The 26,078-nt window shown below is 50.7% G+C and overlaps 1 protein-coding gene across 1 annotated transcript; it reads left to right on the top strand.

The window, feature by feature from the left end:
• The first annotated feature begins 328 nt into the window (after window positions 1-328).
• On the top strand, window positions 329-21,961 carry LOC116968749 (rho guanine nucleotide exchange factor 25-like). The gene is made up of 10 exons (XM_033015557.1): window positions 329-495; window positions 3,503-3,572; window positions 6,770-6,859; window positions 7,589-7,681; window positions 11,881-11,931; window positions 12,725-12,802; window positions 13,695-13,886; window positions 16,627-16,807; window positions 19,107-19,339; window positions 21,062-21,961. Exons 1-10 carry the CDS (start codon window positions 329-331, stop codon window positions 21,158-21,160), a joined length of 1,254 nt encoding a protein of 417 aa, XP_032871448.1. The 3' UTR covers window positions 21,161-21,961.
• The last annotated feature ends 4,117 nt before the right edge of the window (window positions 21,962-26,078 follow it).

Here is a 26,078-nt window from a genome sequence, read left to right on the forward strand (position 1 = left end):
TCTGCCTCCCCTTTTCCAGCTTTCTTCTCTCCTCCCCCACTACAATCGGTCTGAAGAAGGGTCCCGACCCGAAACGTCAGTTGCCCCACTTTCTCCAGAGGTGCCGCCTGGCTTGCTGAGTTACTCCAGCACTTTGTGTCTTTTATTTTTGTGAACCGACATCTGCAGTTCCGCGTTTCCACCCGAATGTGAAACCGTTTGAATTGAATGCGTGGAAAGTGGATTTTCTTGGGCCTCGCACAGCGTAACCGTGAAAGAACGCAAATCCAAGGGCTTGCTGCGAGCCGCATTATTTTTCGGCAGAGTCATCCGTGCATCTTGCGCGCTAATGCTCGGTGACGCTCGGACGCGTGCCCTGGCATTGCCAACTCCATGGGCACCCCTTCCGGGCACTGGGCACACGCCAGCGTTCTGCGCCGCCATGCCCTCTGTAGCCGGCCTTCAAAGCGGCGTCCACCCCCCAGTCCGTTTGAACGGAGACCCGCTGCACACCGAGTCCACGCCGACCAGCGATCCCCGCACACTAACACTATCCCACACGCACCATGGACAATCTCACATTCACATCAAGCCAATTAACCTGCAAAACCTGTGCGTCTTTGGAGTGTGGGAGGAAACCGGAGCTCCCGGGGAAAACCCAGGCGGGTCACGGGGAGAACGTGCAAACTCCGTGCAGACAGCGCCTGTGGCCAGGATGGCCACTCATTTTGCCGAGGAGCGAGGGAGAGCTCTCCAAGGTCCTGTATAACACTCACCCGCAACCAACAACTCGGGGATGAGTGATCCTGATTTGTCACACTGCCAATGATGTGACCTTGTCTTGCACTAAATGCCTGCCTTGTTTCTGACGCTGAAACACTGACTGCTCTTCGAAACCATTGTCCCTTGCCTGGGAAATACTTTGGTCGTCTTGTGTTACTGAAAGGCGCGTCAAAAATGCTTCTTCTTTCCTTCGAATTTATGCTGAAGGAACACTCTTCTTATTTTGGCTCTTCTTCTTTGAACCCACCCGTGAAACTCTTCATCTGTAACTTCAGTTGTAACTTTTTATTTTCCAGAACATGGAGGCTGCACTAGAGGTTCAAGGTGAAGGGGGGAAAGATGTAATAGGAATCCGAAGGGTAACATTTCCACACAGAGGGTGGTGGGTGTATGGAACGAGCTGCCGGAGGAGGTAGTTGAGGCTGGGACTATCCCAATGTTCAAGGAGCTACATGGATGGGACTGGCTTGGAGGGATATGGGCCAGGTGGGACTAGTGCAGCTGGGACATGTTGGCCGGTGTGGGCAAGTTGGGTTGAAGAACCTGTTTCCACACTGTATCTCTCTATGACTCTGACTCATTCACCCAGTACGGCACCCGTACTAATCAAGAATCTATCAATCTTAAAAATCTTATCAGTCTTAAAAATATCCATTGATATTTTGTGGCTCCAGCCGTTTGTTTCACAGTCAGAGTCAAAAGTCGAGTGTTTTATTGTCTTATGTCCCAGATAGGACAATGAAATCCTTTCTTGCAGAAGGTACAGGAGATAAGCAAACATAGTACTCTGTAAACAATGTAATAAATGGTAGAAGTTCAATATATCTATATATATATATATATACACCCTAGACTCTCCCACTAGTGGAAACATCCTCTCCACATCCACTCTATCCAGGCCTTTCATTATTCAGTTAGACTGACTCTATCCCCCCACTCCCAATTCCTCTGTCCACGTCACATCCATGCCCAAGATGAGGTGTTCCATACCAGGACATCCGAGACGTCCTCATTCTTTCTGTTTCCTTTCTCGTCGTTACATTTTTGCAAATAGACAACAGGTGCAGGAGTAGGCCATTCGGCCCTTCGAGCCAGCACCGCCATTCAATGTGATCATGGCTGATCATCCCCAATCAGTACCCCGTTCCTGCCTTCTCCCCATATCCCCTGACTCCGCTATCTTTAAGAGCCCTATCTAGCTCTCTCTTGAAGTTCCCGATGTTGGGGAAGTCCAGGACAAGGGGTCACAGTTTAAAGATAAAGGGGAAATCCTTTAGGACCGAGATGAGAAAAACATTTTTCACACAGAGAGTGGTGAATCTCTGGAACTCTCTGCCACAGAAGGTAGTTGAGGCCAGTTCATTGGCTATATTTAAGAGGGAGTTAGATGTGGCCCTTGTGGCTAAAGGGATCAGGGGGTATGGAGAGAAGGCAGGTACAGGATACTGAGTTGGATGATCAGCCATGATCATATTGAATGGCGGTGCAGGCTCGAAGGGCCGAATGGCCTACTCCTGCACCTATTTTCTATGTTTCTATGTTTCTATGAAAGCATCCAAAGAACCTGCCTCCACCGCCCTCTGAGGCAGAGAATTCCACAGACTCACCACCACTCTCTGTGAGAAAAAGTCTTTCCTCGTCTCCGTTCTAAATCCTTATTTCATTGTTCGTCATCTCTCTACATCGCCTTCTATATCTCTCGTTTTCCTTTCCCCCCCTCCCCCAACTCACGAGAAGAAGGGTCTCGGCCCGAAATGTCACCCCTTCCTTCTCTCCAGAGATGCTGCCTGTCCCGCTGAGTTACTCCGGCACTTTGTGCCTATCTTCGGTTTAAACCGGCACTTGCAGTTCCAAGGAAGGAAACTGGCGAGCATTTGAGATACAGGGCTTTGAGGAGTTGGGGGGGGGGGGGGGGGGGGGGGGGGAGGGGTCCTGAGGTCAAACTTGGATGCAACATGATCTTGTTGCAACATGTTGACCAAGATGCCTCATCTACCTTCAGCCAATGTGCCTGGGTTTGGCCCTTATCCCCTTTAAACCTTCCCTATCCATGTACCTGTCCAAATGTCTATTAAACATTGGGATAGTCCCAGCCTCAACTACCTCCTCCGGCAGCTCGTTCCATACACTGTGTGGAAAAAGTTACCCTGATTAAATCATTCCCCTCTCAGCTTAAACCCATGTCCTCTGTCCCTCGATTCCCCTCCCCTGGGTAAAAGACTCCATGCCACACTGTGCATATACACTGTGCATATATCTATCTCAACTCAACTAGGCTACTGTGAACGGGGTGATCGATGGGCGGCACGGACTCGGGGGGGCCGAAGGGCCTGTTTCCATGCTATATCTCTCAACTCAACTAAACTAGTGATCACTGGTCGGTATGGACTTGATGGGCCAAAGGACCTGTTTCCACGCTGTATCTCTCAGCTCAACTAACCTAATGATCGCTGGTCAGTGTGGACTTGGTGGGCCGAAGGGCCTGTTTCCACGCTGTGCTTCCAAAAGACAGTGAGAGGGGGCTGAGCTAGCCGCTGAGTATTTGCAGCCTGCGCTGATTTTATTTCAGGTTTTCAGCATCTGCAGTTGAAAAAAAAATTTAAAAAATGCTGAGCTTGCAAAAATCCCACCACCCTCGATGAGAACGAGCCTGTTCGTGGCGCCGTTGCAGAAGCAGTCCTGGCGGGCAGCGGTGTGCAGGGCAGATTATTATTAAATTATCTATATCTTTCATTCACAGCTATTTCTTAGGCGAGCTGGAGAAATGCCTAGAGGAGCCCGAGCGACTGGCAGTTCTCTTCATAAAACATGTGAGTCCTCAGCAGTAACTGACCTAAGATGGAGCCCGTCCACATCCCAGATCCCGCCACCATCTAACCATTCCCCCTGGCCTTTTGCTGCTTCAGAGTGGACCAGTGTCACTTAATCCATCTGCTGTTCAAAACTGCGCAAAAAAACGCTGAGACCGCAAGCGTCTTTTAACTTTAGGAATCCATTGTGTGGTAGTTGAGTTTAATAATAATAATAATGGATGGGATTTATATAGCGCCTTTCTAATACTCAAGGCGCTTTACATCGCATTATTCATTCACTCCTCAATCACACTCGGTGGTGGTAAGCTACTTCTGTAGCCAAAGCTGCCCTGGGGCAGACTGACGGAAGCGTGGCTGCCAATCTGCGCCTACGGCCCCTCCGACCACCACCAATCACTCACACACATTCACACACATTCACACACAGGCAAAGGTGGGTGAAGTGTCTTGCCCAAGGACACAACGACAGTATGCACTCCAAGCGGAATTCGAACCGGCTACCTTCCGGTTGCCAGCCGAACACTTAGCCCATTGTGCCATCTGTCGTCCCAGTTTAGAGGTACAGCGCAGAAACAGGCCCTTCGGCCCACCGGGTCCGCGCCGACCAGCGATCCCCGTACACCAACACTATCCCACACACACTAGGGACGATTTTTACACTTGCACCAAGTCTTTGGAGTGTGGGAGGAAACCCACGCAGGTCACGGGGAGAGCGTGCAAACTCTGTACAGACAGCTCCCGTGGTCGGGATGGAACCCGGGTCTCTGGCGCTGTGAGGCAGCAACTCTACCCGCTGCGCAACCGGTGTCTGTTGTAAACGGTTGGTGTTCGCCAGCCCCTGACCTCACTGTAACTGCTAGACTGCAGCACTGAGTTCTTGCACCATCGCATCGAGCCCAACATAGGAGCCCAAGTAGTCTGCCAAGAGATCTCCCGGTTGTCAAACACTTCAACTCCCCCTCCCATCCCCCCACCGACCTTTCTGTCCTGGGCCTCCTCCATTGTCAGAGTGAGGCCTAGCACTAATTGGGGGAACAGCACCTCATGTTTTGCTTGGGCAGCTTACACCCCAGCGGTACGAACATTGATTTCTCTAATTTCAAGTAACCCTTGCTATCCCTCTCTATCTCCCCCCCCCTTCCCACCCTAGTGGTCCTGCTAGTTCCACTGTTCACATCCCTTCGTTATCACCTCCTCCCTAGCCAACAGCAGGTGTCACGAAACAAGGTTCGATCCTGACCACGGGCGCTGTCTGTACGGAGTTTGCACGTTCTCCCCGTGACCTGCGTGGGTTTTCTCCGGGTGCTCCGGCTTCCTCCCACACTCCAAAGACGTGTGGGTTTGTACGTTAATTGGCTTCTGTAAAAATTGACCCCAGAGTGTAGGATTGAACTAGTGTGAACGGGCGATCGCTGGTCGGCGCGGATTCGGTGGGCAGAAGGGCCTGTTTCAACATTGTATCTCTAACGCTAACTAACCCATCGACCCCCCCCATACGTCTCTGGGATGTGGGAGAAAACCGGAGCACCCGGAGGAAACCCACGAGGTCCCGTGGAAAAAACGTGCAAAGTCCACACACACAGACATACAGACAGCAGCCGAGGTCAGGATCGAACCCGCGTCTCTGGCGCAGCCGTGAAGAATGGTAACGTTTCAGGGAAGAGTCACCTCTGGTCGGGACCATTTTTGACCTCGAGCGGGCGTATGAGAGCGGAGCGCAAATAGTCTCTGCGTTTACGTTCTTGTGTTCACGCCCACAACCCCCTGCTTATTTATCGTGAAGTGAAGCTCTTTGGAGAGCTGCGGGCTGCGTCGGCTCACCGCGAGGCGCGCTGAACGAGGACTGGCTGTGAGGTGCTGTGCCTAACCAACGTGCGCAAGATCTGTGCAAAGGATGCGAGCCTTTCAATGCTGCCGTTCCCTGCACCCACGCAGTCTTGCTCGTGCAACGGGGCAATGCACTCACCGGCTGCCCGCTGGCTGAACGAGGGACGACGTGGGTACCACGTTTTACCCCTTGGTCCAAGAACCAGGCTGCAAAACGGCAGCGAAACGAAGCACTTAAGGGCCTGACTCACTTGGGCGTCATTTGCGCCTCACGCAGATGGCGCACGAACATTTTGTTGTCGCGTAAATTACGCGCAAATGACGCCCAAGTGGGACAGCCCCTTTACGCTGGAACCCGCAGCTCTGCCCGCATCTACCTGCACACGCACAATGAATGAATCCTCATCTTGACTCCACGCGATCCCATCGTTTAAGAAATAATTAGACAAGTACATTGAGTGAACGCTTCGCTAGTGAACTTGGATCAGGGCAAATATAGTTTTTACAAACACAGTGCGGAAACAGGCCCTTCGGCCCACCGAGTCCACGCCGACCAGCGATCCCCGCACACTAACACTACCTCACACACACACTAGGGACAATTTACACACACACACCAAGCCAATTAACCTACATACCTGTACGTCTTTGGAGTGTGGGAGGAAATTGAATATCTCGGAGAAAACCCACGCAGGTCACGGGGAGAACGTGCAAACTCCGTACGGATAGTACCTGTAGTCAGGATCGAACCCGGGTCTCCGGTGCTGTAAGGCCACCGTGCCGCCCAGTCCGTTTAAATCAGGCATGTCCAAGTGAGATAGGGCGTGTCTTGTTAGTTGAGTTGAGTTTACTGTCACGTGTACTGAGGTACAGTGAAAAGCTTTTTATTGCGTGCTAACCAGTCAGCGGAAAGACAATACATGATTACAATCGAGCCGTCCACAGTGTACAGATACATGATAAAGGAATAACGTTTAGTGCAAGGTAAAGCCAGCAGAGTCCGATCAAGGATAGTCCGAGGGTCTCCAAAGAGGTAGATAGTAGTTCAGCGCTGCTCTCTGGTTGTGGTAGGATGGTTCAGTTGCCTGATAACAGCTGGGACGAAAGTGTCTCTGAATCTGGAGGTGTGCGTTCGTTTTCACACTTCTGTACCTTGTATAAACCAAACTCAAACTCACCTTCACTGTGATTGCTTGCCCAGCCAGACGCTCAGCGGCGATTACAGGGGCCGAAGGGCCCGAAACGAAGGCAATGCGTGCGTGCGAGTACGAGCGAGCGAGGGAAAATGGCGGCGGTGGCGGCCTGTGTGCGTTGTGATCTTGTCTGGTGCTAAAACCTAAGCGGAATCATCGTCTATTATTTTCCAGGAAAGACGGTTACATATGTACGTGGTTTATTGCCAGAACAAACCTAAATCTGAGCACATCGTCTCCGAATACATCGATACCTACTTTGAAGTGAGTGCCCTTTCATTTCACTCTGGGTATGCATGTGGACTCAGTTCATTAGTGATAGGAGTAGAATTAGGCCATTCGGCCCATCAAGCCTACTCCGCCATTCAATCATGGCTGATCAATCTCTCCCTCCTAACCCCATTCTCCTGCCTTCTCCCCACAACCAAAACACCCGTACTAATCAAGAATCTATCTATCTCTGCCTTAAAAATATCAACTGACTTGGCCTCCACAGCCGTCTGTGGCAAAGAATCCCACAGATTCACCACCCTCTGACTAAAGAAATTCTTCCCCATCTCCTTCCCAAAGGAACGTCCTTTAATTCTGAGACTGTGCCCTCTGGTCCTAGACTCTCCCACTAGTGGAAACATCCTCTCCACATCCACTCTATCCAGGCCTTTCACTATTCGGTAAGTTTCTATGAGGTGTCCCCTCGTCTTTCTAAACTCCAGCGAGTGCAGGCCCAGTGCCGTCAAACGCTCATCGTATGTTAACCCTCTCACCCGTGGCTTTGAATGCAGCATTAGTAAAGCTGGCTGCAAGCATTTTTATAAGTGGCCGGTCAGAGGGAATGTGGAGCATTTAATCTGCTGGTGGTGCAAAGGGCTGAATACACTTAGGAGGATGTAACAAGCAATTGAGATAGGATGCGGTGAATGCAGCGGATTTGTGGCGGAGATGGGGAGAGCGACATTCGAGTGTCTCTGGTAATGGTCTCTGCTTGTTTTTCAGGAGCTGAAGCAGCAACTAGGCCACAGGCTTCAGTTGAATGACTTGCTTATCAAACCCGTTCAGAGAATCATGAAATACCAGCTTCTACTAAAGGTGGGGAACTTTCTATTCCTGAGCCGGCTGACACAATATTCTACGGAGGGGGGAGGGTGGGGGGGGGGATGCTTGTTCTTGCTGGCGTTGACCTTTGTTTGCCGATCCCACTCATTCTCGTCAAGGCGGTCTTTAAAAGACGATTACTTTTTTTTAGCAGTGGCGCAGCGGTAGAGTTGCTGCCTTACAGCGCTTGCAGCGCCGGAGACACGGGTTCGATCCCGACTACGGGTGCTGTCTGTACGGAGATTGTCCCTAGTGTGTGTGTGTGTAGGATAGTGTTAGTGTGCGGGGATCGCTGGTCGGTGGGGTCTCGGTGGGCCGAAAAGGGCCTGTTTCCGCGCTGTATCTCTCAACTAAACATAATCCTGACTTCTCCGTTATCGAGGAACGTCGGAAGATTGCACATTGCAGATTCCGGGAGTTGGGATAGGGGTCTAGGAGCAGGAGGGAGAGACAAGGCAGACCGAGGCTTACATTAAAAAATACACAGTCACAAACCTCATCCGCCTTTCACTCCAGATTCCTATATAATCCTTCCCCTTAAACCTATGTCCTCTGGTTCTCGATCCCCCTACTCTGGGCAAGAGAGTCTGTGCGTCTCTACCCGATCTATTCCTCTCATGATTTTGTACACCTCTATAAGATCACCCCTCATCCTCCTGCGCTCCAGGGAATAGAGACCCAGCCTGCTCAACCTCTCCCTGTAGCTCACACCCTCTAGTCCTGGCAACACCCTCGTAAATCTTATCTGCACCCTCCCCATCTTAACGATGTCCTTACTGAAGCAGGGTGAAGAAAAATGGACACAATACTCCAAATGTGGCCTCACCAATGTCTTGTACAACTGTACCATAACGTCCCAGCTTCCGTAGTTTAGTTTAGTCTAGAGGTACAGCGCGGAAACAGGCCCTTCGGCCCACCGAGTCCGCGCCGACCAGCGATCCCCCCACACTCACACTATCCTACACACACTAAGAGACAATTGACATTTGCACCAAGCCAATTAACCTACAAACCTGCACGTCTTTGGAGTGTGGGAGGAAACCGAAGATCTTGGAGAAAACCCACGCGGGTCACGGGGAGAACGTGCAAACTCCGTACAGACAGCACCTGTGGTCAGGATGGAACCTGGGCCACTGGCGGTGTGAGGCGGCAACTCTACCCGCTGCACCACCGTGCCGTAGAGGGTGCTGCGTGTGGGTGAACGGCTCCCTTGCGTCGCTTGAAACTTGGCACCCCGCAAACGCGCAATTTCGCCCTGCAGGTCTCGGGGGAGGGGGGGGGCCTTGAATGCGCTGCAACTGCGCGCGCGGCGGACGCTGCAACTGCGCCGCTGCTGCGGCAGAACTGCGAGCTGCAAAGCAGCTACACCTCGCATGCTAGCTGTTGCAAAATGGTTATGGCAAAGCAAATGGCCATGGCCCTGCGAATCCTCTGGCCCCTTTAAAGACAGACCCTGCTGCTATTTGCAAGGGGACGACTACAGGCAGCATGAAAGCCTTTGAGCTGAGTTTGATTTATTGCCAGATACAGCATACAATAGACAATAGGTGCAGGAGTAGGCCATTCGGCCCTTCGAGCCGGCACCGCCATTCACTGTGATCATGGCTGATCATCCCCAATCAGTACCCCGTTCCTGCCTTCTCCCCATATCCCCTGACTCCGCTATCTTTAAGAGCCCTATCTAGCTCTCCCTTGAAAGCATCCAGAGAACCTGCCTCCACCGCCCTCTGAGGCAGAGCATTCCACAGACTCACCACTCTCTGTGAGAAAAAGTGTTTCCCGGTCTCCGTTCTAAAAAAAGTGTTTCCTCGTCTCCGAGTTCCAGTTCCAGGAATGTTCCAGACCTCATGCAGTTCCAGGAATGGCCCTGGTGCTCCCGGGAAGGAAGTATTAATAACCCGGGTAGTGTAGCAACACACCAGGCTGACCATCTCAACCGCATTGTAAAGTAAACATGTTCAGCTTAGATTAGAGAAACAGAAGCCTTCGGCCCAGCGAGTCCACGCCGACCAGCGATCCCCGCACACTGACACTATCCTACACACACACACACATACACTAGGGCAAGTTTACAATTTTACCGAAGCCAATTGATCTACAAACCCGTACGTCTTTGGAGTGTGGGAGGGGAAGTACCACGAGACCCGGATGTCCTTGTACATCAGTCACTGAAAGTAAGCAAAAAAGCTGGAGAAACTCAGCGGGTGCAGCAGCATCTGCTGCACCCGCTGAGTTTCTCCAGCTTTTTTGTGTACCTTCGATTTTCCAGCATCTGCAGTTCCTTCTTAAACACTGAAAGTTAGCATGCAGGTACAGCAGGCAGTGAAGAAAGCGAATGGCATGTTGGCCTTTGCAACAAGAGGAGTCGAGTATAGGAGCAAAGAGGTCCTTCTGCAGTTGTACAGGACCCTAGTGAGACCACATCTGGAGTATTGTGTGCAGTTTTGGTCCCCTAATTTGAGTAAGGCCATTCTTGATATTGAGGGAGTGCAGCGTAGGTTTACAAGGTTAATTCCCGGGATGGCGGGACTCAAATGTTGAAAGAATGGAGCGACTGGGCTTGTATGCACTGGAATTTAGGATGAGAGATGATCTCATTGAAACATATATAAGATTATTAAGGGATTGGACACGCTAGAGGGAGGAAACATGTTCTCGATGTTGGGGGAGTCCAGAACCAGGGGCCACACACAGTTTAAGAATAAGGAGCAAGCCATTTAGAACGGAGACGAGGAAACACTTTTTCACACAGAGAGTGGTGAGTCTGTGGAATTCTCTGCCTCAGAGGGCGGTGGAGGCAGGTTCTCTGGATGCTTTCAAGAGAGAGTTAAAGCCCTGTCCCACGGTACGAGTTCATTCCAAGAGCTCTCCCGAGTTAAAAAAAACCAAACTCGTGGTAAGCACGGAGAATGAACGTAGCGGGTACGTCGGAGCTCGGGGACGTCTCTTAGCGGCTCGTAACGCTAACGGCAGGTACTCGGGAAGACTCGCTAACGGCAGGTAAGCACGGGAAGACTGGTGAAGAGAGCCCATTACCGTAAATCTCCGAGTTCGAATCAGGGCAAACTCGGGAGAGCTCTTGGAATGAAAACGTACCGTGGGACAGGGGTTTCAGATAGAGCTCTTCAAGATAGCAGAGTCAGGGGATATGGGGAGAAGGCAGGAACGGGGTACTGATTGGGGATGATCAGCCATGATCACATTGAATGGTGGTGCTGGCTCGAAGGGCCGTATGGCCTACTCCTGCACCTATTGTCTATTGTCTATTGTAACGCCCCATGCAGCAAGGTGAATGCTACCTCCTTAAGTTCTGCATCCTCTGCATCAGCCCTCCATGCACCCTGCTTCTACCCGTGTCCGCGCCAGGCTGTCCACGTATCTGGATGAGCGGCTCTCTGGCGGCGTGGAACAGCAATCATTCTGCTTAACGGCGTTGATATTGCTGACTCATCTGCTATCCTTAACTTAAGACAGACCCAAACAGCCGGAGTAACTCAGCGAGACAGGCAAGCATCTCTGGAGAGAAGGAAGGGGTGACGTTTCGGGTCGAGACCCTTCTTCAAACTGGCCTGTTTCCACGTCGTATCTCCAACTTCAAGTAACCCTTGCTTTCCCTCTCTCTCTCTCCGGCCCTCCCTCCCCCACCCTAGTTCTCCTGCCCCCCTGGTTTAATATTACTGGTCGCAAGCCTCGTTGTCACCTTCCCCTCAGCGAACAATGAACCATTCTACATTTCCTTATCACCGTCTGCTTTGATCTGTCCTTTTCACGCCTTAAGGGCCTGTCCCAGCTTGGGCGTCATTTGTGCATCAGGCAGATGGCGTGCGAAGATTTTGTACATGCCAAAATCCTGGGGCGCCGCGCGCGACTGCGTGTCACTGCCTATGTCATCACGCACCATGCGCGCATCACGTGTGCGACGTGCCACGTAAATGATGTCGCGTAAATTACGTGCAAATGACGCCCAAGTGAGACAGGCCCTTTACCCTTGCACGTCTCTAGACTCCCTCTCCCCTGAATCTCAGTCTGAAGATGGGTCTCGACCCGAAACGTCACCCATTCCTTCTCTCCAGAGATGCTGCCTGTCCCGCTGAGTTACTCCAGCTTTTTGCATCTGTCTTCGGTGTAAGCCAGCATCTGCAGTTCCTTCCCTACATCCTTAACTTGCCTGTTCCTCTTCCTTCCTCCCGCAGGATTTCCTGAAGTATTCAAAGAAGGCCGGGCTGGACACCACTCAGTTAGAGGTACAGTGATCATTACTCACTCACATTAGGCTTCGGTTGAAGTTTATTTAGTTTATTTTCATCTAGTTTAGAGATACAGCGCGGAAACAGGCCCTTCGGCCCACTCAGTCCGCGCCGACCAGCGATTCCCGCACATCAACACTATCCTACACACACTAGGGACAATTTTTACATTTACACCAAGCCAATTAGCCTACAAACCTGTACGTCTTCGGAGTGTGGGAGGAAAATGAAGATCTCGGAGAAAACCCACGGAGGTCACGGGGAGAACGTGCAAACTCTTTTACCGGAATTATCCCAGCAATGATTGCATTAACCTATGAGCGTTTGTACTCGCACTGGGACTGTACTCGCTGGAGTTTAGAAGAATGAGGGGGGACCTCATTGAGATGTACAGAACATTGAAAGGCCTGGATGTGGAGAGGATGTTTCCACTAGTGGGAGAGTCCAGGACTAGAGGGCACAGCCTCAGAATTAAAGGACGTACCTTTAGGCAGGAGATGAGGAATTTCTTTAGTCAGAGGGTGGTGAATCTGTGGAATTCTTTGCCATAGACGGCTGTGGAGGCCACAAGTCAGTGGATGTATTTAAGGCAGAGATAGATGGATTCTTGGTCAGTACGGGTGTCAGGGGTTATGGGGAGAAGGCAGGAGAATGGGGTTGGGAGGGTAAGATAGATCAGCCGTGATTGAATGGCGGAGTAGACTTCATGGGCCGAATGGCCTCATTCTGCTCCTAGAACTGGTGAACCGTTTGCATGTATGTTGACCTTGTGATGTTTTCGCCCATGTAGAAAGCCGTAGAGGTGATGTGCTTTGTCCCCCGACGTTGCAATGACATGATGAATGTGGGTCGCCTACAAGGCTTCGAGGTACTTGCTTCCCTTTCCTTCCCTCACTCAGTGGCAACTGTAAGCCTGAAGAAGGGTCTCGACCCGAAACGTCGCCCATTCCTTCTCTCCGGAGATGCTGCCTGTCCCGCTGAGTTACTCTGCCAAACACTTGAACGCCCCCTTCCCATCCCCCCACCTTTCTGTCCTGGGCCTCCTCCACTGTCAGAGTGAGGCCCAGTGCAAATTGGTGGAACAGCACCTTATATTTCGCTTGGGCAGCTCACACCCCAGCGGTATGAACATTGACTTCTCTAATTTCAAGTAACCCTTGCTTTCCCTCTCTCCATCCTTCAAGAGAGAGTTAGATTTAGCTCTTGGGACTAACGGAATCAAGGGATATGGGGAGAAAGCAGGAACGGGGTACTGATTGTGGATGATCAGCCATGAAAATATTGAATGGCGGTGCTGGCTCGAAGGGCCGAATGGCCTACTCCTGCACCTATTGTCTATGTTTCTATGTTTCCCCCCCTTCCCAATTCTCCCACCAGTCTGACTGTCTCAGACTAGATTTTATCTCTGTTTGCTTTGTTGTCACCTTCTCCCAGCCAACAATGATCTATTCTACATTTGCCTCGATCTCCATCCCCTTTGTCCCGGTTTCACACCTCACACTTCCTTATCTCTGTGTCTCCCTCTCCCCTGACTCTCAGTCTGAAGAAGGGTCTCGACCCGAAACGTCACCCGTTCCTTCTCTCCAGAGATGCTGCCCGTCCCGCTGAGTTACTCCACCATTTTGTGTCCGTCTTCGGATAAGGTGTTGCCGCCGTTTATCGGCGGCGCCCGGTGTTCCCGTTAGCGCCGCGCCGCCGTGCTTCCGCGGAGCCTGACCCGCGCGTTGTTGCTTCCTCCCCTCCCCCACCCCCCCCCACAGGGCAAGATCACAGCGCAGGGCAAACTCCTGCAACAGGACACGTTTCACGTGACGGAACAGGACGCCGGCTTGCTGTCGCGCTGCAAGGAGCGACGGGTATTCCTCTTCGAGCAGATCGTCATCTTCAGCGAGCCACTGGATAAGAAGAAGGGCTTCTCACTGCCGGGCTACCTCTTCAAGAACAGCATTAAGGTGAGGAGCCGCGCGGCGCCCTCCTGTCCCGTCCCCTCTACAGCCCAACCCTCCCGCCATTTCACACGTCAGCGTAGACTGGCCGATCATTTCGCTCAACACCTCCGCTCAGTCCGCCTGGGCCCACCTGATATCCCGGTTGCCTAACACTTTAACTCCCCCTTCCCATTCTCACATTCTCTCCTGGGCCTCCTCCACTGTCAGAGTGAGACCCAGCACAAATTGGAGGAACAGCATCTCATATTTCGCTTGGGCAGTGGTATGAACATTGACTTCTCTAACTTCAAGTAACCCTTGCTTTCCCTCTCTCTCCATCCCCACCCCCACCCTAGTCGTCCTGCCAGTTCCACTGGTCACATCCATACATCCCCTCGTTATCACCTCTTCCACAGCCAACAACGGACCATTGTGGGCTCCACCTTTCCCTGGTCATCGGGGCCGGCTCTGATTTGTCCTGCACCTGTTCACAACTCTAGTCTCCCTCCCCACTGACCCTCAGTCTGAAGAAGGGGCTCGACCCGAAACGTCACCTATCCACGCCCGCTGACTTACTCCGATCCATGTTCTCCAGAGTGGAGTTGTGAAAGGGGCCACTTCTCCTCCCATTTGTATATTAATGATTCGGATAAGGGGATTGAAGGCTTCATGGCCAAGTTTGCAGATGCTGCTGAAGTAGGTGGAGGGGCAGGCAGGTGATGAGAATAAAGGCATAGATCATTTTTCTAAAGGGAGAGGGAATCCAGAAACCGCTGGAGTTACTCCAGCATTTTGTGTCTGTCCCTGATCTTTCAAGCCTGGTTCTCCAGCCTTGCCCTGCTCTTGCACTCCCCCTGGTGACCATCTGCAGAGCAGCAGGCTGAGAGGCCCAGCAACATGTCCCGGTCTGGGCAAGGGCTCAGTGCCTGTTGAGTCAGGGACAGGAAAGCATCCATTATATTTCAAAACGGTGCCAAAGACATCATCAATACCCACCAGCTCCCAATTAACTGCAAAGTAATTGCTGCCTCTTTTGTTGCAAGGTTTCAGAATGTGTGAGATATTTCAATGAACAGTTTGGAAAAATGAGCTGTGATCCTCTGTTGAAATTACTTTGCTTTTCAACCTGTTTAAGAAGGAACGGCAGATGCTGGAAAATCGAAGGTACACAAAAAAGCTGGAGAAACTCAGCGGGTGCAGCAGCATCTATGGAGCGAAGGAAATAGGCAACGTTTCGTCCCGAAACGTTGCCTATTTCCTTCGCTCCATAGATGCTGCTGCACCCGCTGAGTTTCTCCAGCTTTTTTGTGTACCTTTGCTGTTCAACCTGTTCTTTCTCTACTGTTTGATTTGTTCAAAATCGTTCTCTCCCTCCTCTTTCAAAGGAAGGATTCATTGTCCAATTTTCCCCCTTGCAGTTTAGAGATACAGCACGTAAACAGGCCCTTCGGCCCACCGAGTCCGCGCCGACCAGCGATCCCCGCACAGTAACACTATCCTACACACACACACACACACACACACACACACACACACACACACTGGGGACAATTTACAATTTTCACTGAAGCCAATTAACCCACAAACCTGTACGTCTTTGGAGTGTGAGAGGAAACCGGAGCACCCGGAGAAAACACACGCAGGACACGGGGAGAACGTGCAAACTCCGTACAGACAGCACCCGTAGTCAGGATCGAACCCGGGTCTCTGGCGCTGTGAGGCAGCAACTCTACCCGCTGCGCCACCGTGCCGGCCTTTTCTGGTTCCACTTAAAACTAATACATCATCAGACACTCTGAGTCTTCACTGCAGGGAAACTTCAGGCGCTGTCAGTGTGGAGTTTGCACGCTTCCCTATCCCCACCTCACCAATATTTTTTTGCCTGCATATCTTTCATTCATTGTTCTTTATCTCTCTACATCATCGTCTATATCTCTCGTTTCCCTTTCCTGTGGCTCTCAGTCTGAAGGAGGGTCTCGACAATGCAAGAGAGCGAATGGTATGTTAGAATTCACAGCAAAAGGATTTGAGTTTAGGCGCAGGGAGGTCCTACTGCAGTTGTACAGGGCCCCGGTGAGACCACACCTGGAGTGTTGCGTACAGTTTTGGTCTCCTAATCTGAGGAAAGACATTCTTGCCATAGAGAAGGTTCAGAGAAGGTTCACCAGACTGATTCCTGGGATGGCAGGACTTTCATATGAAGAAAGACTGGATAGACTCGGCTTGTACTCGCTAGAATTTAGAAGATTGAGGGGGGATCTTACAGAAACTCGCAAAATTCTTAAGGGGTTGGACAGGCCAGATGCAGGAAGATTGTTCCCGATGTTGGGGAAGTCCAGAACAAGGGGTCACAGTTTAAGGATAAGGGGGAAATCTTTTAGGACCGAGATGAGAAATTTTTTTTTTTTTCACACAGAGAGTGGTGAATCTGGAATTCTCTGCCACAGAAGGTAGTTGAGGCTAGTTTATTGGCTATAGTTAAGAGGGAGTTAGATGTGGCCCTTGTGGCTAAAGGGATCATGGGGTATGGAGAGAAGGCAGGTACGGGATACTGAGTTGGATGATCAGCCATGATCATATTGAATGACGGTGCAGGCTCGAAGGGCCGAGTGGCCTACTCCTGCAGCTATGTTACTATGACCCGAAACGTCGCCCGTTCCTTCTCTCCAGAGATGCTGCCTGTCCCAGCTGAGTCACTCCAGCATTATTGTGTTACTTCTGCGACGATCTCTAGCGAAGATTTCTCTCCGTGTTCCCCGTTCAGGTCAGCTGCCTGGGACTTGAGGAATCGGTGGACAACGACCCCTGTAAATTCACGCTGACCTCTCGTGGGACTGACGGGAACATGGTGCGATACGTCCTGCAAGTCGCCAATCCCGAAATCCGGCAGGGATGGGTTTCCAGCGTCAGCCAGATCCTGGAGTCCCAGCGGAACTTTTTAAACGGTGGGTGAAAAAAATGGCCAAATGACTTCATTAGCAGGGTGGCGCGGTGGCGCTTGCTGCCTTATAGCGCTGGCAAGTGCCAGAGACCCGGGTTCCATCCTAATGCGGAAAGCGCCTTCCAGCCAGCAATTGCAAGAAAGATTAATGGTCAAGTCAATGGGAGGCAAAAGTGCTGGAGAAACTCAGCGGGTGCAGCAGCATCTATGGAGCGAAGGAAATAGGCAACGTTTCGTCCCGAAACGTTGCCTATTTCCTTTGCTCCATAGATGCTGCTGCACCCGCTGAGTTTCTCCAGCACTTTTGTCTACCTTCGATTTTCCAGCATCTGCAGTTCCTTCTTAATCGCAATGGTCGAGTCAACGGTGGGCACGACTGCACAGCAGTAGAGTTGCTGCCTCACAGCGCCAGTGAACCTGTCTTACCGTTTCTTCAAGGCTGGGATAATCCCAACCTCAAGCTAGATGCAGTTAAAAATGTTCCCAATGTTGGGCGAGTCCAGAACCAGGGGGCCACCACAGTCTTAGAACAAAGGGGAGGCCATTTCAGACTGAGGTGCGAAAAAGCTTTTTCACCCAGAGAGTTGTGAATTTGTGGAATTCCCTGCCACAGAGGGCAGTGGAGGCCAAATCACAGGATGGATTTAAGAGATAGTTAGATAGAGCTCTAGGGGCTAGTGGAGTCCATATATAACCATATAACCATATAACAATTACAGCACGGAAACAGGCCATCTCGACCCTTCTAGTCCGTGCCGAACACGTATTCTCCCCTAGTCCCATATACCTGCGCTCAGACCATAACCCTCCATTCCTTTCCCGTCCATATAACTATCCAATTTATTTTTAAATGATAAAAACGAACCTGCCCCCACCACCTTCACTGGAAGCTCATTCCACACAGCCACCACTCTCTGAGTAAAGAAGTTCCCCCTCATGTTACCCCTAAACTTCTGTCCCTTAATTCTCAAGTCATGTCCCCTTGTTTGAATCGTCCCTACTCTCAGTGGGAAAAGCTTATCCACGTCAACTCTGTCTATCCCTCTCATCATTTTAAAGACCTCTATCAAGTCCCCCCTTAACCTTCTGCGATCCAAAGAATAAAGCCCTAACTTGTTCAACCTTTCTCTGTAACTTAGTTGCTGAAACCCAGGCAACATTCTAGTAAATCTCCTCTGTACTCTCTCTATTTTGTTGACGTCCTTCCTATAATTTGGCGACCAAAATTGTACACCATACTCCAGAATTAGCTTCACCAATGCCTTGTACAATTTTAACATTACATCCCAACTTCTATACTCAATGCTCTGATTTATAAAGGCCAGCACACCAAAAGCTTTCTTTACCACCCTATCTACATGAGATTCCACTTTCAGGGAACTGTGCACAGTTATTCCCAGATCCCTCTGTTCACCTGCATTCTTCAATTCCCTACCATTTACCATGTACGTCCTATTTTGATTTGTCCTGCCAAGATGTAGCACCTCACACTTATCAGCATTAAACTCCATCTGCCATCTTTCAGCCCACTTTTCCAACTGGCATAAATCTCTCTGTAGACTTTGAAAATCTATTTCATTATCCACAACCCCACCTATCTTAGAATAAAAGGGAGAATAAAACGAGTCAAGGGATATGGGGAGAAGGCAGGCACGGGTTATTGATTGGGGACGGTCAGCCATGATCACAATGAATGGCGGTGCTGGCTCGAAGGGCCGAATGACCTCCTCCTGTACCTATTTTAAAAAAACTACCCCCTCTGGCAGCTCGTTCCATACACCCACCACCCTTTGTGTGGAAAAAGTCACCCCTCGGATTCCCATGCAATCTTTCCACCTTCACCTTGAAACATAGAAAATAGGTGCAGGAGGAGGCCATTCGGCCCTTCGACCCAGCACCGCCATTCATTGTGATCATGGCTGATCGTCCCCAATCAATAACCCGTGCCTGCCTTCTCCCCATATCCCTTGATTCCACTAACTCTCTCTTAAATCCATCCAGTGACTTGGCCTCCACTGCCCTCTGTGGCAGGGAATTCCACAAATTCACAACTCTCTGGGTGAAAAGTTTTTTCTCACCTCAGTCTTAAATGACCTCCCCTTTATTCTAAGAGCTGAAGTGTGGATTGAAGAGCTTAGTGTGGATTGTTCTTGGGGCATGTTACATGGACAGAACGGGTTTGGAGGGATATGGACCAAGGGCAGGCAGGTGGGACGAGTGTAGATGGGGCATGTTGGGCCGGTGTGGGCAAGTTGTGCCGAAGGGCCTGTATGTTGAGAAATAAGGACCTCTTATCTCTGCAGCCCTGCAGTCCCCCATTGAGTACCAGCGGAGGGAGAATAAATCGAACAGCTTGGGCAGACCGCGTGATGCCCGGACGGCTCTGTCCATCTCAGCGGGCATGAGGCCACACTCCTCCGCATCCATGGACCGCAACCAGTTTCCCTCCATGAAGGCCTACAACACTTCGCTGCCTGCACTCTTTCTGCCCCCGTGCAGAACTGGCAGTGCCACCTTGGAATCGCCCCAGGAGAAGGTCAGTGCTGGTTCGCAACTCATAGAAACATAGAAACATATAAAATAGGTGCAGGAGTAGGCCATTCGTCCCTTCGAGCCTGCACCGCCATTCAATATGATCATGGCTGATCATCCAACTCAGTATCCCATCCCTGTCTTCTCTCCATACCCCATGATCCCTTTAGCCACAAGGGCCACATCTAACTCCCTCTTAAATATAGCCAATGAACTGTGGCCTCAACTACCTTCTGTGGCAGAGAATTCCACAGATTCACTACTCTCTGTGTGTGAAAAAAAATGTTTTCCTCATCTCGGTCCTAAAAGACTTCCCTCTTATCCTTAAACTGTGACCCCTAGTTCTGGACTTCCCCAACATCGGGAATAATCTTCCTGCATCTAGCCTGTCCGACCCCTTAAGCATTTTGTACGTTTCTATAAGATCCCCCCTCAATCTTCGATGCCCCTCGGTGGCCAAAATCTGCGTAAAGCCCCTGTCCCACTTTCCCAAGTTACTCACAAACTCTCCCGAGTTTTCCCCCCTGATTCGAACTCGAGGAATGTCGGTAGCGAGGCCGTAGGAGTCTCGTAGCGGCTCGCAATGCCAGCCGTAGGAACTCGGGGCATCAGCGGGTGAGGCAGCATCCACGGAGCGAAGGAATAGGCGACGTTTCGGGTCGAGACCCTTCAAACTCATTGCCATGTTAACAGTGGCATGAGCTGGGCAGATGTTAAACATTTCCTTGCCTGCATCAAATATGGACCCGTCTTTACTGGAGCAACATATTGGACTGTACTGAAACATCGCCTATTTCCTTCGCTCCCTAGATGCTGCCTCACCCGCTGAGTTTCTCCAGCATTTTTGTCTGTCCACGATTACAATCGAGCCGTCCACAGTGTACAGACACAGGATAAAGGGAATAACGTTTAGTGCAAGGTCAAGTCCAATTTAAAGGTAGTCCGAGGATCTCCAATGAGGTAGATAGTCGTTCAGCACTGCTCTCTGGTTGTGGTAGGATGGTTCAGTTGCCTGATAACAGCTGGGGAGAAACTGTCCCTGAATTTGGAGGTGTGTGTTTTCACACTTCTGTACCTCTTGCCCGATGGGAGAGGGGAGAAGACAATAGACAATAGGTGCAGGAGTATAGGCCATTCGGCCCTTCAAGCCAGCACCGCCATTCAATGTGATCATGGCTGATCATCCCCAATCAGTACCCCGTTCCTGCCTTCTCCCCATATCCCCTGACTCCGCTATTTTTAAGAGCCCTATCTAGCTCTCTCTTGAAAGTATCCAGAGAACCGGCCTCCACCGAGGCAGAGAATTCCACAGACTCACCACTCTCTGTGAGTAAAAGTGTTTCCTCGTCTCCGCTCTAAATGGCCGACCCCTTATTCTTAAACTGTGTGTGTGGCCCCTGGTTCTGGACTCCCCCAACATCGGGAACATGTTTCCTGCCTCTAGCGTGTCCAAACCCTTAACAATCTTAGCTACACAAAAAAGCTGGAGAAACTCAGCAGGTGCAGCAGCATCTATGGAGCGAAGGAAAAGGGCAACGTTTCGGGCCGAAACCCTTCTTCAGACCCTTCTTAAACACCTTCACACAATCTTATATGTTTCAAGAGGGAGGTGTTTGTGGGGAAGGGGGGAATTGGGTGGGTTCCACGGTGCGGCGTGACTGACACACGAACACCGCGGCTCTCTCTCCTCCCCTCTCACTCTGCCCTGCTCCGTTACTCCGTACAGCACGCCAGTGAGGGGCGGTCGGGCAAGACCGGCGGCCGCAGCCACGACTCTGCGCTCCGGCGCGGGAGCCGGGACGAGCCGGACGAAAGCGACCTCTAAAAACCGCTGCCTCCCCATCCGTTTCATTTCTGCTTTTGGAATAAAAGGAAAACTCGGGCTCAGGACCTTCCACACCAGTGGGCGACGGCTCTCCCCCACGATCGGCACCCAGCCCATGGACTAATTCTCGAGAACCAGTCGGTTTAAAGATTTGATGAAGAACGTCGGCAGATTGCGCGGACGGGCTTTGCTTCGACCGCCAGCAGTGTTCTTCTCCAGCGCTCCCGTGAAGTGTGTGTGCGCAAAGACGCACAGAGACGGCCAGAGGCATAGATACTGTGGCCGTGGGTTCCATGTCATTTAGGCCCTCTGGTTACAGTTGCCAGGTGGTGGCAAGTCAAAATATCTCTTCCCTTCGTATGTGGCGAGATCCCTGGATAGCTCTCAATACCATCGATCCACCGGGCTTTCCTGCCAAGGATAAAATCATTTGAGAGAGATCTCTCAATGGGATCCAGCTCCATGCAGAGGTCAATGAGAGGTCCCTGTTCGGTCAATAAAAAAGGGGGTGGGTTGGCTACGCTGAGCTTCAGCCCCTGTAGTTGGTGTCGTTTGGCTTTGGACGGTCACGGAGATCACATTCTGCCCCTCCCCCCCAGGGGTCGCCCAGCTCCAGGTTCACAAGTTCATCGGTGGTGGGTAGGAGCAGAATGAGGCCGTTCGGCCCATCAAGTCCACTCCACCTTTCAATCGTGGCTGATCTATCTCTCCCGATCCCCATTCTCCTGCCTTCTCCCCGAGAAATAAAACTACGATGCTTCTGTCTGCTGCTTTGTGTAGCTGACACCCCTTCTTTTCACCTGGGGGGTGGGGGGGGGGGGGGGGTGCAGGACACGCAACTCCCAAGCCCACCCTTATCCAAACACAAGGCGAAACGTCGGGGTGAAGGCGGTCGGAGCAGTGGAAGCAACTCGTGGCAAAGGGACCAAACGGGGCACCTCGGCGTGGCGAGGTTATGGCCACACCGAATCAGGTGGTACCGCAAGGGACTGCAGACACTGAAGACAGACACGGGATCCTGGAGTAACTCAGCGGAAAGGTCTCGACCCGAAACGTCACCCATCCCTTCTCTCCAGAGATGCTGCCTGTCCCACTGAGTCACGCCAACATTTCGTGTCTATCTTCGGGGTACCAACAGGTTAGCGGGCAAAGGGTGTGGAGGGGAAGGGAAGGGAAGGGGGGGAGATTAGTTTGGGTTATTGTCACGTGTACTGAGGTACAGTGAAAAGCTTTTGTTGCGTGCTAACCAGTCAGGGGAAAGACAATACATGATTACAATCGAGCCGTCCACAGTGTACAGATACCACATTCTCAGTGACCCCCCAAGCATGGTTAATGGTCTTCAAGGTCTAAACTTCGTAGATCAGTTTCAACACTCGTTGAAATCTAGATTTAGCCTCAGGTTTAGCATTATCCCGTGTACCGAGGTACAGTGAAAAGCTTTGTTACCGATCCGATAATGCTATACATAGACATAATCAAGCCAAACTCAAGTACATTAGGTTTTAGTTTTAGAGATACAGCGCGGAAACAGGCCCTTCGGCCCACCGAGTATGTACCGACCAGCGATCCACACACACCAACTCCGTACAGACAGCAGCGCCTGCGGTCAGGATGGAACCCCGGTCTCCAGCGCTGTGAGGCAGCAGCTCTACCCGCTGCGCCACCGTGCCGCCCCAAGAGGGAACTTTTTCCACTCAGCTGAGCTTTGGTCCTTGAAGGGTCACAGTTAGTGCACTCACCCAGCTGGTTGTGTGAAGATAGCCAGAGAGAGAGAGAGAAACATGGACAATAGATGCAGGAGTAGGCCATTCAGCCCTTCGAGACAGCACCGCCATTCAATGTGAGTTGGATGATCAGCCATGATCATATTGAATGGCGGTGCAGGCTCGAAGGGCCGAATGGCCTACTCCTGCACCTAATTTCTATGTTTCTATGATCATGGCTGATCATCCCCAATCAGAACCCCGTTCCTGCCTTCTCCCCCATCCCCTGACTCCGCTATCTTTAAGAGCCCTATCCAGCTCTCTCTTGAAAGCATCCAGAGAATCTGCCTCCACCGCCCTCTGAGGCAGAGAATTCCACAGACTCACCACTCTCTGTGAGGAAAAGTGTTTCCTCGTCTCCGTTCTAAATAGCTTACTCCTTATTCTTAAACTGTGTGTGGCCCATGGTTCTGGACTCCCCCAACATCTGGAATGTTTCCTGCCTCCAGCGTGTCCAAACCCTTAACAATCTTATATGTTTCAATGAGAACCCTCTCATCCTTCTAAACTCCAGAGTGTACAAGCCCAGCCGCTCCATTCTCTCAGCATATGACAGTCCCGCCACCCCGGGAATTAACCTTGTAAACCTACGCTGCACTCCCTCAATAGCCAATGGGGCAACGTTGAATTGGCGTGCGTGTCGGAAGGAACTGCAGATGCTGGTTTCAGGTGTTGGTACACAATGTTGGAGTATCTGAGTGGGTCAGGCAGCATCTCTGGAGGAAAAGGAATGGGTGACGTTTCGAACCGAGACCCTTCTATAGACTGGCCCTCGAAAGAGGCCAAGGACTCGCTCGCCTCTCTCCGAGCGCAAGGCAGATAAGCACGAGGGCCTAAAAAAGGGAATTAGAAAAAGGACGATGATAAGCCAGTGAAACGTATGCTTGCAAATTCCCATTATATCTTCGGTCAGTTTGTCATTGTATTTGCACAGATGTCACTGCTGAGCATGTTTTCTGTGCATCATCTTCCTGTACATGCATGTTTTAATAAAATATTGTCTTTTAAAGAAATGGTGAGGGAGTACAATGCTGTTGTATCATATATCAGATTAAAATGGAGAAACGTCTCAAAAGTTGTCAAAATCATTCGTCTTGGCCCATTAGGAAAGGGGGAGATGCAACGAGACCTGTGTGTCATGGTACACCAGTCATTAAAAGTAGGCATGCAGGTGCAGCAGGCAGTGAAGGAGGCGAATGGTATGTTAGCATTCATAGCAAAAGGATTTGAGTCTAGGAGCAGGGAAGTTCTACTGCAGTTGTACAGGGTCTTGGTGAGGCCACACCTGGAGTATTGCGTACAGTTTTGGTCTCCTAATCTGAGGAAGGACATTCTTGCCATACAGAGAAGGTTCACCAGACTGATTCCTGGGATGTCAGGACTTTCATATGAAGAAAGACTGGATAGACTCGGCTTGTACTCGCTAGAATTTAGAAGATTGAGGGGGGATCTTATAGAAACTTACAAAATTCTTAAGGGGTTGGACAGGCTAGATGCAGGAAGATTGTTCCCGATGTTGGGGAAGTCCAGAACAAGGGGTCACAGTTTAAGGATAAGGGGGAAATCTTTTAGGACCGAGATGAGGAAAACATTTTTCACACAGAGAGTGGTGAATCTGTGGAATTCTCTGCCACAGAAGGTAGTTGAGGCCACAGTTCATTGGCTATATTTAAGAGGGAGTTAGATGTGGCCCTTGTGGCTAAAGGGATCAGGGGGTATGGCGAGAAGGCAGGGATGGGATACTGTGTTGGATGATCAGCCATGATCATATTGAATGGCAGTGCAGGCTCGAAGGGCCGAATGGCCTACTCCTGCACCTATTTTCTATGTTTCTATGTAACTCTACCGCTGTGCCACCATGACCTCCCTTCTAAAAAAAATTCTGATGGGGAAATATGAGGTGCAGATGGATTAGACACACAGAGTCTGTTACTCTGGGTTGGGGAATCGAGGGCAATGTGTTCAGTTTTGGTCACCCTGTTAGAGGAAAGATGTTGTCAAGCTGGAAAGGGTTCAGAGAGGATTTACCAGGATGTTGCCAGGACCCGAGGGCCTGAGCTGTGGGGAGAGGTTGAGCAGGCTGGGTCTCGGTGCAGGAGGATGAGGGGTGATCTTATAGAGGTGGGCAAAATCATGAGAGGAATAGACAGGTTGAATGCACCCTGCTTATGAGAGGGATGCAAGGATGTGAACAGTGGAACTAGCAGGACAACTAGGGTGGGGGAGGGCAGGAGAGAGAGGGGGTGCAGGGGTTATTCAAAATGAGACATTAATAATCATACCGCTGGGGTGCAAGCTGCCCAAGCAATTTTTAAAATATTTTTATTAGAAGCAGTGTTCAAAAGTAAAAACCTCGGCATATGACATAATACATTTATTGTACTGCTTCCATTTTAATTTTAGCAAAGATGAAATAGAAAAAGAGAGAAAGGGCAAGAAAGAAAGAAAATGAAAGAGAAAGTGAATGTGTAAGACCCTAAACTACCAAATGAGTGTAGTCGATGAGTAAGTAAAAGAACTAGGACAAACGTAAAGAAATAAAAAGTCAAAATCGGAATAAAAAGTGTTGATATACCTACTTCATTTCTCTCCCCACCCATTTGTGTGTAGCCTCACTCTGACAGTGGAGGAGGCCCAGGTCGGTGTGGGAATGGGAGGGGGAGTTAAGGTGTTTGGCAGCCGGGAGATCGGGTAGGCCGAGGTTAATGTTAGTTAGAGAACTGGATCAATAAAAAGTTCACATGCTGTGCATGTCTGCTATTTTAATCTCCGCCTGAGCATTTATTTAATGGTTCAACACTTCTGCATCAGCAGGGTCCGTTGTAGCTGTCAATGCCACAAATCCTTCCTGTGTTGTAAGTTAACTGAACAGCAGGCGGCCAATCAAATACATGAAAGAAAATTCACCAGGACGGTGAAAAACCTTATTTTTGACAAAACACGAGGACAATAATTAACAGTGTCATCAATGTATTGGAACCGTTTGAAAACTAATCACTGATCGGCTCGGTGGCACAGCGGGTAGAGTTGCTGCCTCACAGCGCCGGAGACCCGCGTTCCATCCTGACTACGGGTGACCCGCGTGGGTTTTCTCCGGGTGCTCCGGTTTCCTCCAAAGACGGGCAGGTTTGTAGGCTAATTGGCTTGGTGCA

The sequence above is a fragment of the Amblyraja radiata genome, chromosome 46 (assembly GCF_010909765.2).
Source record: "Amblyraja radiata isolate CabotCenter1 chromosome 46, sAmbRad1.1.pri, whole genome shotgun sequence".
NCBI classification, from domain to species: domain Eukaryota; kingdom Metazoa; phylum Chordata; class Chondrichthyes; order Rajiformes; family Rajidae; genus Amblyraja; species Amblyraja radiata.

What these genes read in the sequence shown, in the direction of transcription:
- LOC116968749 (XM_033015557.1), top strand. Translation starts at nt 329, where the DNA reads ATGCTCGGTGACGCTCGGACGCGTGCCCTGGCATTGCCAACTCCATGG. An exon ending in ACATCGATACCTACTTTGAA is followed by an intron (nt 6,860 to 7,588) that starts GTGAGTGCCCTT and finishes CTTGTTTTTCAG; the next exon opens with GAGCTGAAGCAGCAACTAGG. An exon ending in AATACCAGCTTCTACTAAAG is followed by an intron (nt 7,682 to 11,880) that starts GTGGGGAACTTT and finishes TTCCTCCCGCAG; the next exon opens with GATTTCCTGAAGTATTCAAA.